This window comes from Rattus norvegicus, chromosome 2 (genome assembly GCF_021556685.1).
Source record: "Rattus norvegicus strain SHRSP/BbbUtx chromosome 2, alternate assembly SHRSP_T2T, whole genome shotgun sequence".
Classification (NCBI taxonomy): domain Eukaryota; kingdom Metazoa; phylum Chordata; class Mammalia; order Rodentia; family Muridae; genus Rattus; species Rattus norvegicus.
The window spans coordinates 47,268,958-47,289,596 of record NC_141535.1 but is presented as its reverse complement, the minus strand read 5'-3'; the positions used below and the strand labels follow the sequence as shown (position 1 = coordinate 47,289,596).

Below are 20,639 nucleotides of genomic sequence, written 5' to 3'. Positions count from 1 at the left end.
TGTTGTGTGTGTGTGAGTGTGACAGAGAGAGACAGAGAGAGACAGAGAGAGAGACAGAGAGAGACAGAGAGAGAGACAGAAAGAGAGAGAGACAGAGAGAGAGAGGGGATGTGTGTAGGAGGATATCTTCAGTCAACTCCATTGGCATGAATTCTACAGATAACAATGTTTAAAGGCTAGATTTGATATGCCTGTTGCAATTTGAAAATATATTTAGATTAGGAGTCCATATAAACTAACTGATATGTGCTTTATATATTGCAGCAGATAATAATTAATTTAGTACATGTTCAAAGGCACTTGGAAGGAATGGATGTTTTCTAGGGTTGGGTAGGGAGATCTGTAAAAATTAACCAGGTCATGTTGGTGGAGAGCATTGTTCAAGTCTATCATCTCTATCTAGACTGATCATCAGCCTATAATTTTCAATTGGTGCAGGAGAAGTTTCTCATTTTAACTCTGGGCTTATCTACTTCAGTCTGCTCTTCTGTCATTTTTTGTGTTATGTACTTTGAAGACCTATTGTTAGGTACACAAGCACCCAGTTCCCTCAGGTAAAATGATCCCTTCTCTATGCAACAAACTTTGCTGTTCTCCATATCAGTTTTGGCTCTAAAGTTTACACTGTCTGACGTTAGGGCCTGGCTGTGGTGGCACACACCTTTAATCCTAGCACTGTGGAGGGAGAGATGTTCTTTCTATCCTCCCTCCCTTGAAGCCCTTCAGACTTTCCTTCACTCTCAGATGACCATGCCTACACACATCCCCTAGAGTGCTTACTGTCCCCATGGAAACAAATGTCCATAGCACATTCTCTTTTTAATGTGTCCTGAAAAAAAATGGTTTATACATAATCTCATGAAGAACCAAGAAGTAATGATTGAGTCTGCACAACTCATCGGCACTTCCCGTACACTACTTCTCATTTTTCTAGGTGGTATCTAGCCCAATAATCTAGTGGAACTGTCCCACAGGCACCACTTTGTAGCGCATTGCTGCTGTAACCAAGGCCCCTTTCAGACTTTCAACTCGACTCTGTTTTGTTTGATGTCTTGGCTGTAACTGACTTACATTATATTATATAGAAATGCCTGGATTAAGATTCTTTAACAACCACAGATGCAGGAACTCACCAGGGTGGGGACGTTTATCTGACTTAACTGATGCCGTGCTGCAGCCCAGCTCAGTGGCAGACACAGTAAAACACTCAATAACCATGACATGGATGAATGAAATTCAGTTATGCTTAGCGCCCCTCTTCGCTCTCTACTGTTGCTAGCCAACCTCACTCAAGCCCACACTTCAGTAGTATCTCAAGGCTTTACCTGCTGTTCTAAATTTTTTTTCTAACTGTTCACTTCAGCATCTGAAACAGTGCTAGATGTCCCATTGATACCAACTTGGGATGTCCCAAGCACCCTTATCATTTTTCATTTACTTTACAGCTGCCTAGTGTGGTTTCTCTACTTCTTTTTGTGGCTTTCCCCTAAACACCATGTTAGAAATTTGAGTCATAATTAAATTTTCTTTTTTGGCCTGGAGAGATGGCTCAGTGGTTAAGAGCACTGACTGCTCTTCCAGAGGTCATGAGTTCAAATCCCAGCAACCACATGGTGGCTCATAACCATCTGTAATGAGAACTGATGCCTTCTTCTGGTGTGTCTGAAGAGAGTGATGGTGTACTCATCTATATAAAATAAATAAATCTTTAAATTCTTTTTCCATCATCCAATATGACTGCCATTTTCACAGCATTGGTTTCATGTGCTCCTAACTCAGCATCCCGACAATTATTGTCTCTGTTAGCTCATCTCTCCATATTACAGATGTCTCCCAAGAGCTTTTCCATTCTCTAGGCCTGACACCAACACCTCCTACAGCACCATGAACCTTGACCAGTAAGGCAGACTTTTCTCTGAATCACTTGTTTTAGATCCCAAATACCCTTGCCTCATTAATCATGGCTTAGGATCCTAACCATCTAGTGAAGCACTTTTCTAACATAATGATCACTAGGAAGCCTTTTTTGATCTCTCAGGATAGGAATCATGTGCAACTTTCAGGCCTATACCGTCCGTCGAGGACAACCCACATCACAAAGCACAACACATATCACAGTATCTTACGTAGGACCTGGCATGTAATAAGCAATCAAGTGTGAGCACTTTACCATGGGAAAACTTATCTTCCAAACCCAGTATAAACTTATTGATGGCAAGGACCTCTAAAGAGGCCTCCAGAGAGGGCCTGTGCTAAGCTCAAAATAGCTGCAACTCACAGAATTTTGATACCCAAAATGTTAGCCAACTTGCTATCTAATTCATCAGAAAATCAGCTAACCGAAGTGTTATGATTAGTTCCAGTAAAAGGGAAACATAAATTACTTAAAATTTTAACAGAAACAAGCTTAAAACACATTACAACTGACTAATAAATCCTGAAAACATTTGCAGGTAAGTTTCCCATTGCTATTCGACACTACTCTCCTATACACAGTGCCATGTGATGCCTGACAGGTGAGGAAAATATTAAGAACAAATACTTTTGTTGTTCTTACACTTAATTTGGATGCTACTTTGCCTGAAAGGAGTTTGTAATGCTAATGGTGTTTATGTAACTTCATAGCACATTACTCAAAAGATAGACTTCTAGAGACAACCGTGTGCTTGCATGGTCTGAGGTCTTAAGTAGCCCTGAACTTCATTTAAAAACTGGACTCGGCATCCTACCTCCGTGCCTAGCTATGTTAAAATCAACAGATCACTATGTTACTCGGGTGATTTAAAAGCAGAATAAAAACAAACTGATTCTTACTTATGGAAGAAGATATTGTGAAGCTCACAGAGGGTAAGGTGGTTAAAAACACTATGGAGATCAAATTTAGTATCATTTGCTTATTCATTCAACAAATGTCTACATCTAAGTCCAAACTCTGTGCCTCTGTTTACATCAAGTAAGATGTGCTATCTGTCCTTAGTAGCTTAGGAAGAGCAGGCATGGCAAGGAAGCAGTTGATAGATGCTGACGGGGGGACTAGGTGGGGGGAGAGAGAAGATTCAGTGCTGAATACAGGAAAAGGAGGCTCCCCAGGAGCTTTGCGCAGAGGGTCTAGGCATCAACTCTCTTCTCGTCCTCTGCAGTTACCAGTATTGACACCTGCTCTCACCCTCCCTTTTTACTACAGGCATATACACATGAATTTCTTCATAGATCAAACATCTTTTTAATATTTAACTCTTAAGATCTAAAAAGGTCTTCATGTTCCTCTAACTTGGTTTTTCTCTAAACCTGAGCTGAACTGATGTGGAATTCCTGATCACCAATATTTTTCCTACTTAAGAAACCCAAGTGAATGATTTCCTCACCCACCATCAGCTGAGCCAGGAATTGAGTCAACTGTTGGCGTCCCTTCCTTCTTTGTCCCAAGCCAACTGATTACCAAGTGCTGCCAATTCCCTCAAACATTTCTCTAGCCATTCTCAGCTCTCCGTTTTTCCTGTGAGTGCCTCACTTAAGGCCTTTAGTGCACCTCAAGTGCACCATCATCATCCAGGGGCCCCTCACAGTTCAGGCCCCAAATCAAGGCCGGCCTCATCCTTCTCAAATGGACATCCGAGCGTGCTGTTTCCTTGCTTATAAGGTTCTGAGATCTCTGTGCACTACAGGTGAAGTTAAAGTCTCTCGATTTGGTGTAAATTTGCCCAGACTCAGTATTTCTTATTATTTGCCACCTGACATGCCATGACACAGATAACCCTGCAGAAACACGGTTCTAGGAGGCCCTACCCTGACGTACACTCCCGAGGTCCCATAACCATGCTTTCTCTTGCTTCTTCTACCCTAATTTCTTGTCTCTGCTTACTAACCTGGCTCACTGACCAGCTTCCAATCCAATGGGGAGAGCTTTACCATGTACCCCACCTCTGCGCAGCACATGGTGTTGATAACAGCTTTCTTATAAAGCCTGTCTTGGTGATCAGTGGACTACTTGTCTGTACTACTGGGCTCACATATAACAGCATCTAATGGCAAGTGTTCAAAAGCTGGGCTGAAAGAGCTGCGTTTTTTTTCTGATGGGCAATTCTACCTCAGTCGCCCTTTTCTTCACCTACAACCATTCTGCCATGACTGTAGAGAATGCACACTCTTCTGTCTCATTGTCAAAAGAGTAAAGAGGAAGCCTTAGGGAAAGGTGGGAGTGGGGTTCTCGACTCTGCTGATGATGCCATTTTGGGTTAGGTAATTCCTTTTTTCGAGCCACAGACTACCGGCAACACAAGCCTAGAACAATTATATAAGCCAGAAGCATCCTTACCCAGCCCTGACAGCCAACCTGTCTTCATATTGCCAGGTATTGCCCCTCTGCATGGGGCATATCTCCTGACTTAAAAAACAAAAACAACAACACTGTTTGGAGCAGGAAAGAGGGCTTAGCAGTTAACAGCACTAACTGTTCTTCCAGAGGGCCTGGGTTTGATTCCCAGAACCCATATGACTGCTAATGAATACCCATAACTCCAGTCCCAGGGGATCTGTGTCCTCTTCTGGCACAGACATACCTTCAGGTAAAATGTGACATGTAAAATAAGAATAAATAAATCTCAAAACAACACTTTTTTTGAAACCCCTGTATTTTTGACTGTCTTCAAGTCGTAAAACGTGGTGAAGAGTAAAGGATCAACAGTGCTCAAACTGTCTGTCGTTGTAGGAGAAAAGGCGAGATGAGGAAGCTCAGTGCACATCACGAGTGCTGAGGAGCAAGCACGTGACCAACGCAAGTCAGCTGGAAGAACCCAGCAAGGGGGACAGCACCCGAGAAGCCCAAGGCTTCAACTCCCCAGACTCCAGGGTTAGGTTTTATAAGTGTTTTTGTGAGCTTGATTTATTCTGTGTCACTGAAACGAACAGAGAAGGGGATGTGGGATATAGCTATTGCATGTTAATATTTTTTTTTCCAGAAAAAGAAGCAGAGGATTTAAAGTCAAAGTAGGCATCCTACTACATGATGGACTGAATTGGCAGTGGAGGTCACATAGGCAGCGTAGGCTGAAACTGGCTACCCTGGAGACGAGGAGACAGAGGGTCGACACAACACCCACCTGTGGTTGACACAACGTTCTCCGGGCTTTCGCTGCAGAGCTTGGACAACAGACTGGTCTTCCCAGAGCCTGTGAGACCTATACAAACCAAATCATATTCGGGGCGAGCAGGTGGTGGTCCCTTGCAGCAAAGTGCTCGAAAACACTGCCAAGACAAAGAAAGGGAGGCAAACCTCAGTTAAAGTCAGGACAGCCATACAAGTGTGAAGGTTTTAACTAAGCACCCCATCAAAATGAAGCAGGAATGGGGGACGCCTGGGCCACACCACATCGTCAAAGTAATCAACATTCCTGAGAGTGTTACACAGCAGCCAGCCATGAGGCCTGCCTACACTGCCACCACGCTAGATACGGCAGAAGCAACAGGCATGGGGTTCTAACGGCATCCCACTACTGAACAGCCTTTGCACCTACCCACGAGGAAGCTACAGGAAGCCAATCTCAGAAGCATCCTGTACGATGCCGAGTCTGTTTTCTAAAACACCACTGTCTCAAAAAGTCAGAGACGAAGAAGGGAGCTGCTCCTCGTGAAGAATCAGAAGGCACAATATGAACTACAATGCATCCTAGATTAGACCCTGAACTGGGAGGAAGAAAGTGCCATAAATGACATTATTGGGACAATAGTGAGGACTGAATATAGACTGCACATTAGATAACAGTGTTGCGTAAGGTTAAATTTCCTGAATTAAATAACTGTGCTGTCGTTATGTAAGGGGAAAAAAGTCGTTGTTCTGAGAAAACACATGCTCAAGTACCTGCAGGTGAAGGGTCTTGAAATCTGCAATTAACTGGCTCAGAAAAAGTCTAATAAGTCTGTTACTCCCTCCACCTCCTTCTGGTGGGCCGTGTGGGAAAGCAAACATGGCCAAGTCCTAACCAGGGACACTGAGTAGAGAACCCTAAGACTCTGTTCAAGCTTGGACTGTTAGCTGGGGCTGCAAACTGACAGCAGAGCACACAGGATAGATGTACCTCTGAGCACTCGGTCCTCTTGTTTTGATGTCACTTCAAGGGAAGTCTCTTAAATCACAAGTTAGGCCTTGGTCTAACTTGGGTTTGAGGTTAACTGACCTCGGGATTCTACGAACTCTAACAGTTTCTCAGCAGTCATACAAACTTATGTGGTCTTCATGAGTAAAGACAAAGGTTTGTAGTCACAGGCTATCATTCATTAATGTTTGATATTTTAATTCATCTCAAATCCAATTAAGATGTTGGCTGTGTACCACTTTCCAGAATCTTTAAGGTTCCCAATATTCATTTCATAGGAACATTAATTCATAAGAGACTAGAAATACAAGTAAGGAGGAAGGAAAACTCCTAATTTGATTGTCTAATCCCATAAAGAAAAGAGACCTATAAATGTTGTGGTGATTCCTCTCAGGTAAGATCTGAGTGTTCCTTGGCTGCCACAGTCTCATAATCAAGATTGAGTATTCCTCTCCCTCATTTCTAACACATGATCAAGTCTAGTCCACGTGGCCTCTGAGCAGTGGTCACATAGCCCGAACCAGAGCAGTGGTTCTCAACCTTTCTAAGGCTGTGGCCCATTAATACAGATCATGTTGCAGTGACCCCAACCATAAAATTATTTCCATTGCTATTTCATAACTATAATTTTGTTATTGTTATGAATCATAATGTAAATGCCTGATGTGCAGGATGTCTGCTATGTGAGCCCTGTGGGAGTCATGACCCCACAGGTTGAGAACTGCTACTCTACACAGTCTACTGGAGTGTTTTGCCTAGGCTATCCCCTAGATACTACCACTCTCCCACTGTTTCCAGGAATAGTTAACCTTGCCCTCTGTTCTCCATAGCACCTACAGTGACTGTTCATAAAAACAAAATCCATTCTATATGCTTAACGTTCCTCAGTTATGTCTCCTGACCTATGGTTGTGAACTCTTATTGTGGTGTGGAACCACATCCAGACAAGTCACAGCTGGCTCTGCCAGCCTCATGTCCACCACTAATTCCAAACCTGGCTGAGCATCTCTCACCTCAGCCATTTGCCTATGCTATTCCCTCTTCCGCTGGCTTTGCCAACAGTTCTTTGGTTTCAGCTTAACCACCCTTTCCTGGGAGCAGACACCTCCGATCTGAGACTGTGTTAGCAACCAATGTCAAGCTCTCACAGCATGTCTGTGAATCCACATACAGAAGATTATGGTTTCGTATTCCCCTGCCAGACTGTGGGAACCACGTGTGTCCAATGCTGTCTCATAGCCCCAGTGCCTGGCAGTGGACAGGGCAAAGAAGCTACCCTCAATAAGTCACAGATAGGTGGAAAATGAATGATATCTAAGCTTTACCTTAAAAGGAGAAGAGAAAGCACAAGAGCTAAGAGGACGCTGGATCTCTGCGCCCCTGTGTTTAAAAGGGAAGTGTACAAGTAAGAGAAACCCTTGGCTTTTACACTTCAACACCAGAAGTTAGCCACGTCCCCCAAAGACCAGTTTTTGAAGTACAAGGTCTACTTTCTCAGTACACTAGAGGTTCCTTTTACCCCAAGTTCATTTTTCCCTCAGTTTGTAAGAGTTTTTGCTGACTTCTGGTAGGCAAATGATCCATATTCTACATGGATTCATTAAACACCAATCATTTTTCCTTTCTTCTTTTCAAGTCTGAGGAGTCTTAATGATTTCAGGCTGCCTTCCTACGGTGGCCCACCCTACCGCAGCATCACTGTCACTCTTCCTTGGCCTGTCCTTTAGTCCCACTATGCTTTCTACTACAAGATCAATGACCACAATAGTCATCAGCCTTCTCTACGCCAGCACGTCATTTTCTGGACTCACGTGAAGACTACGCTATCTACAATGATTCCTCGTCCCTTAGACTCCTCGTGAATCTAGACAGATCTCTTCGTGGGCACATATAGTTCCTTGGAGGTGGCCACTGGCTAGCAGCTGCTTCCATTAGGAGGGGTCTTCTACACTGGCTGCTTTGGTCTTTGGTTGGGGGAAACAAGGAAGGACTTTATTTCTCTAGAAACCAGCTCCTGGCTCACTCGGCTCTGCTTGTGTAGTTCCTCTGGACCAGCTTCTGGACAGCACGGGGACTGGTCCCAATGTATGGGCCAAATTACCCTAAATCTTAAATACAAAATGAAGTGTGTGAGGCTGGAAGGATGGGTCGATGAGTAAAGGTGCTTGCCACCAAGGACCTCAGTTCACTCCCATGTAGTTGAAGGGGACAGCTAACTCCCATGAGATATCTATCTCTGACCTCTACAAAGATGCTGTGGATGTACACATACTAGAGAGATAGATAGATAGATAGATAGATAGATAGATAGATAGATAGATAGATAGGCAGATAGATGATTGATAGATAAATAGATAGATAATAGATATAGATTGATTGGTTGTGCCTAAAGCTATACAATTTCATCTCCATGCTTAAAATCCAGAGCACAGCAACTTTATATCCAAGTCCACCAAAAGTCTCTATCAACGTTTGAATCATGTGAGGAAGCCTCAGATACTCTGACCCACGATAACTGAGCAACAATACTCCTTTCCTCTTCTGTTCTCTCCCCGTAGTGTCAGCTCCCTCCCCTGGCTGACTCACACAGCCTGCAATGTCACCCAGTATGACAATACCCTGGACACACCCCATCACTGTCCCCAGTCCCCAGCTCTGTGGTCCCAACTGATGGAACCCAAACTAAATCTGAATGAGAGGAAAAGCCTCCCCCTCTTCCACACTCAGGACTAGGGAAAATACAGCACTTTAGAAGAGAGATGCTGGACCGGTAGTTCTTACAGAAAGGTATTTAAGACCTATCCCAGAAACCCAGGAATACATATGTATTGAAAACGAATGCCACGGCTAACAGAGAAAGTGTTCTATTTTGAGCCAACAACGTAGAACTTTTAAGTATGTGCCACTTCAAAGCTGGGAGGAATGTTCACGCTTTTTAAGTCGGCTCCCGAAACTGTACAGAGTTTTCATTTGTTTCTTGTTTTAAAACCTAATGAAGCTTTGGATCTTATAGTCAATTTACTTAAAATTACTCACTTTGGCCTCTAGACTATACTGTACCAAAGGTCATTGTGTTTGTCTCCTACAGCAACTCTCGCATTGTTAAGAGTAAGCCCCTTTCATTGCTGTACAATGCGAGACACAATGCTGTCGGCAGTCCTGACAGCGAGCGGCAAACTCGGGCTTCATTCCCAGGCCAGACACTGAGGCATTGTGTGGCTCTGCTCGAGCCCCATAAACCTATCCACGCTTCAGCTTCCCCATGATTAACCAGTAACATTTAACACTATCTGCCACTTCCTTTCTCCAGGAGGATGTTAGGAGGCATGAGTTCAACGCGTTCTGCTCCTAAGAGAGGCGCCAGACGGACAAATAACTGTTCGTCGTGATGCTCATTTCCCTAAGATATCCTGGCTGCTACTTAGCTTCCCTGGGCAAGAGTCTGGCAGTCCGACACACTGCCCAGCTCAGAGTTCCTTCTATCAGCTCGGGGCAGCCACTCACATTCTCATCCCCACCCTAGCTCTCAAGTCAGGTTCTGCACACAACACCCAGGGCCCTATGCAGCAGGAAACAAAGAACAGAGCGGTCTGAATTGTAATCCCGCTCTCAGGGGGTACCACCATCACTGGCTCCCTCGCCTAGACTATTTCGGCTTTTTTTCCACAGGGTCAGTTAGTACTTGTTCCTTTTTGAAAAGAGGAAGGAGGTCATGTGTATCGAGAATACATAATTTGAGAACAAATCAAACTGTAAAGGTAAAAACAGGGCTTTGGACAAGAGTCTGGTAGGCAGCCCTACAGCAGGATCCACGGGGTCTCAAGTTTTGCCCGTTTCTGTTGGGAACAGTGTTAGACTGTTGCAGATGTAGCCAGACAGTGAGCACAGTAGATACTTGTTGAATATCTGCACAATGACCCCGCACTGCAAAGTACTAATTTGGCGTGTAGCTATGGACTCCATTGGCACTTGAAGACGGCAGCTACCTCCAAGCCACACAGTAGTCCTTCAAAGGGTGCAAACATTTGGCCTTCTTACGACTATGATCTTGGTCTTCCCTTCTCTGTCTACTGGCTGAGCCCCTGTTTAAAATACTGCTGGGAGGGCACTTTGGCCTCCTCCACTGCCAGCGGCGCAGGTAAGACCGCCACGTGTGTTTTTTATTTTCCTATTGGATTTACCAGCTGATAGAAATACGCACCCAGACTCAAGGGTATATCCATTTTGGGTTTCACTGGTGGTTCTAAAAGTTAAACTTTTATAGATTGTGAGGGCGGCCAGGAATCCAAACAGCGAGAGAATTGTCCTGGCACCACATATTTCTGGATGAGAGGCTTGCTGAAAGAGCCCCGCTCTGGCATCAGCCCCTGCAACTGCCAGGATTCCCTACCATCCTGTGGCATGAAATTCCCAGCCTCGTGGGACATGGCATTTGTTTCAATCAATGCTCTGTTTTACAGCATGAATACGAGATTTTATTCTGAGCACGATTCCAATTTGGTTGAAGCTTTATAGTTGCTGGAAAGTTTTCTTCAGTCAGCTTTGGGTCTTCCCCCAGCCACGCAGACACTGCCCAAGCCATGGTTTCTTCCTTATTTAAATATAGGCCTCACCAGACCAAAAAAACAAAACAAAACAAACAAACAAAACAAACAAAAAACCAACAACAAACAAACCAAAACAAAAAGCAAACAAACAAAACAAAACAAAAAACAAACAAACAAACAAAAAACCCTGCTGGCTTCTGTAACAGATAGCCATGCATTTTCTTATTCTTTTTTTCTACAGCAGGGCAGAGCTGAGCACAGCTCCTAGGAAAGGCTTGTTTGATTCATGAGGCATCTCTGAGTCAAGGCCATACCTTAAGAGAGAGCTCACCTCCCTTTGTACATCTGTGTCTCACGGAGCTTGGGCTCAAGATGAGAAAGGGGCAGGTGGGCGTTATTTTCACATTTTTCTCTTTTGAACAGTTAAATGTTTAATATGTATGCATGGGTGCGTGCCTGCTGCCTGTGGAGGAACATTTAATTTCTAGAACTGTTGTCTTCGTTGGTGGTGCCCCCCCCCCGCCCCCTTCGTTTTATTAACAGTGCTGGAGATGGAACTCGGGGCTTCGTAAGGGCTCACAATAATCAAATATGAGTCTGTCTTTTGAAAATGGAACGCAATACAAAATACAAATCAATTCCAAATGTGTGGAAGGACATGTCTGAGCCTCTTAGGTTCTGCAGAAGAGAGCCATCAGGATCAGGATGACTGGGCGCCCACATAAATCCAAAAGGAGGAAAAAGGACGCGCTAAGGACAAGTAATTGTGGAGTACTAATTCAGTAATTCTGATTTCAGGACCAGAAAACGGAGGTTCAAAGAGGTGAGGTGGCTTGTCCAACAGGGACAGGATTCAGATCCCAGCGGTCAGTCTAGCTGCAGAACTGTTTCTGGAGCCTCTGGAGATCTCGGTCCTTCACATCTGAGAGTGCATTATAGAAAAGCAACTTCAGAGTCACAGGGCAACCTAGGTAAGATGATGTGTCCAGGTACTATTTATTAGGCGCCAGGGCTGAGGTGTGAGCTGTTCGGCTCCTCCAGACTCCTGGCTTGTGACCCCATGCCTCAGGAACTGCTACATCCAGGCCCAGGGACCAGAGCATCATAAGTGGGATGCTTCAGTTGCTTTGAAGAACTTAGAGAGTCCTTGAGAAAAGGCTGATTCCTTGATTGACGAGAAAGACGCCTGATAAAGGAGCCACAACTCATAGTCCTTTTCCCCTGCACCGGCAGGTGTCTCACGGTGTGCCTTTCATTCCCGCAAGGATGCGATGATGCTACGTCGATGCCCCTTGTCTCCGTCCATCACTTCCTGTGCCTGTTCTACTAACCCTATAAAATAGTAGCAGCGAAAGAGAAGAGAGGCTTGGCCAATTCATTTCTTTCATTTAACCCCTTTTTGTCCTTGGAAAAGACACCACTTATCTGAAGAGAAACCCATGCATGACATAGATTTCTGATTCTATAGACAGAAATGCAGAAAAAAATTCCCTACCAGGACAATCCTTTAAATATATTTTGTTCTTACAATAGACGTATGTATAAATATGTGTGTATAAATTTTGCTTCAATAAAGTAAGCTAATAAACAAATAAAGCTGATTGAAGAAGATATGGGGGTGGGGGTGGGGGAATCCATGAGTAAGCCAGGTCTCACAGAAATGCATGCAACGACGAAGGCCTAGAAGGAACACGCCCTCCTTAAGCCAATCTTTATCTGTAAGACGACAAATCAATGTCGAACATGTCCCACAGTCGTGGAAGCCCCTGAGTTCTCGCAAACATGTGAGAAAAGTGTAAGATCAAAACCGCGCCAAACGCAGTGAAAATACTAAGCAGGGAGACGGAACACTGACGCCCTTGACCTGACCGCCAGACAGCCTGGAAGACTCTCTCTGCCTTCCGAGAGCAATCTACTTCTTGAGGTGAAAAACCCCACTGCCCTTTAAAACCCTAGTAAGAAAAACAATCAACTGTTTTCATAGAAGATGGGTAAAACCTTTGGGCTGAGAGCTCACTCATAGATGAAGGCTCCAGTCCGGAATTGTCCCAGGGCTGGGGCTGCTGGCAGATACAACACAGTGCCTCGGGACACTAAGTCTGTCTTTGCAGTACACCCTTTGTATTTCTCAACCCACATTCCTTTTTTTGGGGTAAAATACTCCATTATTTCTGCTTTGTTCTGGGCTGTCTCCTGTCTCTGTCCCTATTAACTCGTGGCAACAAAAGAAACAAACAGAAGCAGGGGATTTCATGCTTAGCAGCTATAGACCCCGGCCGCACAGCTTTGCAGAGGGCCAGACATCTGAGGCTCTGAATGGAAGAGAGGAGAGTGCTGCCACACAGAGCCAGACCTGCCGCGCTGAGCCAGACCAGGGGCCCACGTGGCTCTCGGTCTGCACATCAGTCTGCCATCCTTGCTCATGGGTATTCACCGGGCCTGATGGACACGGTGTTTCCAGATCAACCGAGTGTGAGGTTTTCAAAGTTAGGGCATGTACGGGACACAATTGGATTTAAAGAGACCTATTCAAGATTCTCATATACTCCTGGTTTTCCAGACTTGGAGATCTGTCACACGATTAACAGATCAGAGAGAGAAGAGTCAAAAAGAGGAAAAAACTGGGAGATTCAAAAGAGGAAGCTAAATTGAAAAGACACGATATAGGATTTTTATTTTGTAATGGTTGGACAGGAAATCTGATTTTTTAAAGTATAAACTTTTATAATGCCAGAATTAGCCACTAAAAGCAGCAGTGCAATCCCCAGGCATGGCTGTCTGTAGCAGAACTCAAGCTTTATGTGCTTTTACAAGCATCTCCCTATAGGGCCTCACCCACACGAGCTTTAGAACATACACAGTTTTCCCTAAAGAGTGAAGAAATACAAATTTAGTTAAAAGTGAAACACTAAGACATTTTATACCCCCCCCCCACTGTTAAGTGAACAGAATGTTTCCCAACAGAAATTAGGTCTTGAAAATACAAAAACATGTTAAGTATTCCTCTCTATATTTTATGCATGTGGAATGAGTCAGATCTTGAAAACATTTAAAGAGAACTAGCTCCCTGGTTGTCTGTCCTTCAGATGAACTGAAGTTGTCACCACAAGCTCACTAGGAAGGAGCTCGACAAAGTATGTTCTTTCCCCTCTCAGCACTACAAAACTTCAGACTGAGAGCCTTGCAATGCCCAGGAAGAAAATAAATTCGACTAACTTCTTTTCATCTTGCAGTCCTTAACAGGAAAATCTATTCTTTTGCTTAAATCTTTGGGCTCCATAAAAATGAGGCTCATTCCCACATACTCCAGGGTCTCCTCCGGTTTCTGTACATCTGTCCACCTCCGCTACCCACCTCTGCCAACCACCTCTGTCACCCACCTCTGCCACCCATTTCGTTAGGCCTCTTGGTCAGAACATTACCACCATCCTCGAGACAATTATGGTATCTGCTGATGTCATTACCTTAAACATTATTCTCTACCATCTCCACGAGGCTATGCTCTCTCTAAAACACATAAAACCACTTTCATGACTTACTGCGAGGGTGATACAAATTCTTTATACAAGCAGAAAAAGCTCTTTTTCATTTGGCCTTAGATTTGATACAACAACAACAACAACCCCCCACACACACACACACACTCACACACACACCACACAACAATTACAATTCTTTTTACTGTTATTTTCCCACTACAGACTTGACCCCAATGGAGACCACATACTCGCTTTCTTGGTCCATGTCATCTAAGAAGCCTACCCGTCAATGCTCACCAACTTCTCTGCGGTTTTCAAAGTTGAGCTCAACACCCCCCCATCTCCCATCTCTTCTGTGCTCCTTGGTCTAATCTGAATGGCATTTTTCATGGTCTTCCCTTCACTAGCACAACACTCCCACTCTGTCACGCGTGCTTGCTGTCCATCTCCCCCCACTGGGTTCTGAGCAAGCGCATGAAGGTATTAATTCAACTGTGGAAGGGGAGGTCTGGCCCAGCATCCAACTGGCCATGGGACAGGTGTGCCCCAGTAAGTGTACCACATTGACTAAGTGCATGTCAGAGAAGCCTGGAATGGAGAGGCCCCAGAGCCACCAGGATGAGTTGGTTTACTGACGGCCATCACCTAAACTAGGAAATAAGATCGCCTCTTGGGAAGCACTGGAGCTTTCACGGTATCAGTTACCAAATGAAAACAGTATATAACAATTAATAGATTAGCATTATTATAATGAAGCTTTGTGTTGTCTTTTCATTTTTTACTTAGCAGACGGTTTTCCTAAGGAACTCTGACTTTTGTGATTCTTCTTATGGCATATAATTCAACATAATTCATGTTTAGGGTTTATTTATTCATCCATTTGATCAAAGAGCTGATAAACACCAAACACCAATGGTGACTAATAACAAAGGCAGTCAGTCAGTCAGTCCTTCTGGTTTGCTATGGGAAGATCAATTAAAATTACTCACTATATAACATAACATAATTAATAATATAACGTAAGAGCACAGATTTTCTTTTTCCTGTCTTAGAAAGGGAAAATCCAAAGGCAAGTTTTAAACATATTAGTCTATCCTAACTGTAAAATTGGTTCTTGGACAGTAAGTCACTCCATAGGAAGACCCAGACAAAAGGCTAAGGGCAGAGGCATATTCAATCCCCGTGTATCCTCAAAGCATGCTGCTTTATAGCTGCTGACAAAGACAAATGTTTACTATGGTCTAGAGCTGAGGAGCCAGTACAGTGAGCGAGATGTTATCCCTCCTCACACATCAACACACGTGCCAGACAGATTCTGATCGCAAAGTCTGTTATTGGTGATGAGAAAGGCAGCGAGGGCACAGCTGGATATCTCAGATCCACAGCTGAGCTGGCAGCAGGGGTGGTTCAAGACATCTTCTCACTTTAAAAGCTGGAATTAATCTGAGTTATTTAAAGGTGTGTTTTATTAAAGAGGCACTTTTCATTATGATCAAACATCGTACACAAAAGCTGCGCGCAGAAATCACCTCTGAGAAATCAACAGATTTTCTTCCATACCCACAAGTCACTTACCAAAACCAGACACCAATAAAAGAATAATAATCTGTTCACACCTCGAAAAAGTGAAAGGAAGCATATGGGCTTACATGTATGTCATAAACGTTTTTAGTGCTTTATTCCCTAAAAGTCATAAAGCACACATATCATATAGATGATAAGAGAATCTTATAGGAGGCTGATGATGGTATTAGGGTACTCAGGTAAAATATCGTTCAAGGTATCTGCAGGGGGCTGTCTAAGCACGCACTCTATCAAAGGAGTTCTCATACTACACAGGAAACTACGAGATATGAGCATAACAAATACTTTTCTCTGATTGCAAAGAATATAAGAATGGTATACTAGGAGTCTGATAAGTCACAGAATGAGTAAAAAGACTCACAAATACCCAAGAACCAAGAAACCCAGAGTGTTGCCACAGTGGCCACTGCTAGTTTGGCCACCTAACACTGACTGCCTGCTGGCCTAAGCCCTTTCTACCACAATCACAGCATAACTCAATGCTCCATCCAATTGGCTAAGCTCAGGCCCTGGCTGCCATGGAGTTGAAGAAAAAAAGTTAAAAAGTCATCCTGACCTACAGCAATGAAAAGGACCCCTGACTCCTAAGCTGTTACAAGATACTGTAGAATGCCTAGTATCCGTTTGCAGGGAATCCCGGAACACTCTCAAGTCTACATCATGTCCTATGGTACACCGGAGAGCTGAATTATAGATACAAATTAGAACAAGATCTATTTATGTCCCACTTCCACAGACATTGCGGCAGAAAACAGCAGTCTGGTGAGCAGGAAGGCCAACCTGGGACCCAGGCCAGAGGGCAAACTGGGAGCTGGGATTTGCTGGGCAAATAGGTTGTCTTCTTACTCTGCTTCCTGTTCTCTGCCTTCTCTCTCCCCTGTCCAGACTCCTCTTGATACATTATCACGTTTGATACTTTGTTGCTTTGCCTTGACTTTCATATCTGACAGGAGGCAAAATGAAACCCAGAACACATGGAGCCCTAGGTAGCATCTATTTTTCCTCAACCAAAAACCAAGGTGTGGTGGGGTAGCCTGGGCTACTTCTGTCACTAGAAACTAGAAACCTATAAAACCTCTTAAACTCCTTAAGGATATGTGACTGGGTGTCTATGTATGTCTACATGCACACAGTTATTTCTTTACTTACGTTAAATAAATCCGTTCTGGGTGTCCACATATTTATCTAGCTAGCATAGGATACTGAATCCTTCGAGTTTCCCTTTTCCAATTAGCAAAGAGCACCATAATCATGAAGCAACTGTTAAAGCTACTTGTCTGGAACATGTGGAAAACCAGAACGGATTTATAGTGAACATCAACTAGGTAGACACTCTTTGGCTAGCAAACCTAGCTTTTCCAGAAGAATTAAGACTTGAAGACTTGCAGTGAGCTGTCTTATTAGAGAGACAAAGTACTAGGGCAAAGGGGTCGGGGGAGGACTAGTTCGATGGTTCTCAGCCTGTGGGTCGTGACCCCTTAGGGAGTTGCATCTCAGATACCCTGCATATCAGATATTCACCTTACAATTACAGCAATAGCAGAACTGCAGTTATGAAGTAGCAATGAAATAATTTTACGAACAGGGGTCACCACAACATGAGGAACTGTATAAAAGTGTCCCAGTGTTAGGAAGTTTGGAAATTGCTGCATTAGACAAAGGGAAGAAGAAGAAAAGAAGAAGAAAAGAAGAAGAAGAAGAAGAAGAAGAAGAAGAAGAAGAAGAAGAAGAAGAAGAAGAAGAAGAAGAAGAAGAAGAAGAAGAAGAAGAAGAAAGAAGAAGAAGAAGAAGAAGAAGAAGAAGAAGAAGAAGAAGAAGAAAGAAGAAGAAGAAAGAAGAAGAAGAAGAAAGAAGAAGAGGAAGAAGAAGAAAGAAGAAGAAGAAAGAAGAAGAAGAAGAAAGAAGAAGAAGAAGAAAGAAGAAGAAGAAAGAAGAAGAAGAAAGAAGAAGAAGAAAGAAGAAGAAGGAAGAAGAAAGAAGAAGGAAGAAGAAGAAAGAAGAAGAAGAAGAAGAAGAAGAAGAAGAAGAAGAAGAAGAAGAAGAAGAAAGAAGAAGAAGAAGAAAAAGAAGAAGAAGAAGAAGAAGAAGAAGAAAGAAGAAGAAGAAGGAAGAAGAAGAAGGAAGAAGAAGAAGGAAGAAGAAGAAGAAGAAGAAGAAGAAGAAGAAGAAAGAAGAAGAAGAAGAAGAAAGAAGAAGAAAGAAGAAGAAAGAAGAAGAAGGAAGAAGAAGAAAGAAGAAGAAGAAAGAAGAAGAAAGAAGAAAGAAGAAGAAGAAGAAGGAAGAAGAAGAAGAAGAAGAAGAAGAAGAAGAAGAAGAAGAAGAAGAAGAAGAAGAAGAAGAAGAAGAAGGAAGAAGAAGAAGAAGAAGAAGAAGGAAGAAGAAGAAGGAGGAGGAGGAGGAAGAGGAGGAGGAGGAGGAGGAGGAAGAAGAAGAAGATGATGATATTATGGTTCATTTGATGACTGTCTGGAAACAATTTATAATATTCTGATTAAAAACGTATGGTTCCATTCTAAATAGATCCTGTAGCTTCCGTGGCATTTCATAAACGATAAAGGACATATTTATGATTCTTTGACCTTAGTATTGATATCAACCATATAGTTAAAATTAGTTTGGGGGTAGATCCTTAAAATTATTTATGGACCATAAAAGACAGGGTTTTCAAGATGAAAAATATTCATCACTGAAAGCATATAAAAATGTATGGAGAGGACCTCGAATATATCAAACCACAAAAATGAAGAAAGGTGCCCCGGCACGGTGGCGCACGCCTGTAAGCCTAGCACTTGAGAGGCAGGTGGGTCTGGAACTCTAAAGAGTGAGTTCCAGGTCAGCTAAGGAAACACAGAGAAACCTGGAAAAAGAAAACAAAAACACCAGTACCACCACCAACAAAGAGAAAGAGGAGGAAGAGAAGATGAAGACGATGAAGAAAAGACATCACCAGAAAAAAAATACAAGAATAGAAAAATCTGAGATAGTTTTAGTCTAAACAAATCTTCATAGACTAAAATAATGCCTCATTGTCTATCATCAGAGGGCCCAGGGATTGGGCGGAAAAACTTAAAATTGCCCTCGGTTTATCTTAACCAGCAGGACTTCTAAAAACCATAGCTCTCTTTTTCAACCTTATGAATTTTAAATTTCTTGCACATTCCTAATATGTCCTTGGGCCAAAGTAGTTCAAAGAACAAGGTATCCTAGAGCATATGATTCGAAATGACATATTTGAAAGTGCTTAATCACACACTAGCCCTTCTACTATAAACCACAGATGCTCTCTCACAGGAAAAATATGTGCGTTAACTAGTCAAAAAGAGAAGATATAACGAATACAGTTTGTCCAACTGTGAGTGAGAAATGGGAAATGAGATGGCTTGAGAGTTAAGAGAACTTGCTGTTCTTGCAAAGGACTGAGGATCCATTCCCAGCATCCATAGGGTGGCTCACAACCATCCCTAATTCCTGTTCCAAGGGAACCGATGCCCTCTACTAACCTCTGCAAGTAGCAGATATATAGAAGGCAGAGAGATATACATGTAAGCAACACACACACACACACACACACACACTCACTCACAAACACACTCACACACTCACACACACTCATACACACTCACTTACACACTGACTCACACACTCAAACACACTCACACACACATACACACACACACTCACACATACTCACTCACACACACTCACACACATACTCACACACACTCTCACACACTCACACACATACACACTCACTCATACACATACTCACACACTCACACACTCACACTCACTCACACACACTCACTCACACACTGACTCACACACTCAAACACACTCACACACTCACACTCACCCATGTACGCGCACACACACACATGCATATACACATCTATTAAATGTTTTTTAATGGAAGGAGCAATAGAAGGCAGTGCAAGTTTACCTCTGGCCTCCATATGGAAACACAAGGAAGGGCATGCCTGCTGGTGTGCCCGTGTGCATGCACACACATGTATTCCGCCCAACAACAAAAGTGGGGAGGGATCCCCGAACACTTTGATAATCTCTTGCCCTGACACATGTGGCCTCGGTGGCAAAGTAAACTACTGCCAGATGTCTGACTGAATGGTACCTTGGTGACTTTCAAAGTTCTACAGAAAAGGAACCCACTATTTATTTTACTTAAGTCAATGGGAATTCTAAAGGTTTAAAAGACAAAAACAAGTGCACCATGTTAAAAGGCCGCCTGCTATTAACTCATTGCATTTTAAATATTTGCACCTTTCAGTTTTAACAGGACTCCTAAGTATTTAACATTTCCCAAATGTTTGTCTACATAAAGCCAATCAATGGTGTCCTGATGTGTTGCCAGGGGCACTGTTACTAGATAAACAGAGAGTACCACAGGCAGTGGGGAAGAAATAATTCATCCAGAATTTTCCATAGTAAGAGGACAGAAGAATACAGCAACAAACAAACGAATAAGCATGTGGTTGGAGACCCCTTGTTAGAACATGTCCCAGGAAGAACAGCCCACTGTGGGCTTCCCTGAACACTGACTTTCAGGCCCCCAACCAGTCTCTATCCTTCTTTAGGGCTGGGAGGCTGGCCTCCACAGACTACATCAGCAGGCCCTGTGGTCTCTAGTTACAGCCAATGAAATACAGAAGAGAAGAATGAAGACAAGCTATTCCTCCAACTTGCTTTCTTCTTGCAAGAGAGGGGGATGTACCATAGAGCTGGCTCACATCTCACCTCTGATACTGTCAGACCTTCCATGCAGCCCTCCCTACCAATGAGGTCCAAAAATAGCTCTTTGCTCCTTTGGGACAAGGGATCATCCTGGTATCCTGCCCATACCTTTGAAAAAAAGAAGTGGCATCAGCTTTTTAAAAACGTTGCATGTTGCTAATTTGAAAAGGTTGTTTCCTGACAGAGCC

General features: G+C 43.3%; 1 protein-coding gene across 15 annotated transcripts in view; it reads right to left on the bottom strand.

Annotated features, from left to right (window-relative positions):
• The window catches only part of Arl15 (ARF like GTPase 15), a 382,647-nt gene that overhangs the window by 244,594 nt on the left and 117,414 nt on the right, over window positions 1-20,639 (bottom strand). For all 15 annotated transcript variants that reach the window (NM_001399590.1, XM_087634380.1, XM_087634395.1 and 12 more), the window contains 1 exon segment: window positions 5,100-5,244. In NM_001399590.1, the coding sequence (NP_001386519.1) occupies window positions 5,100-5,244 (145 nt within the window).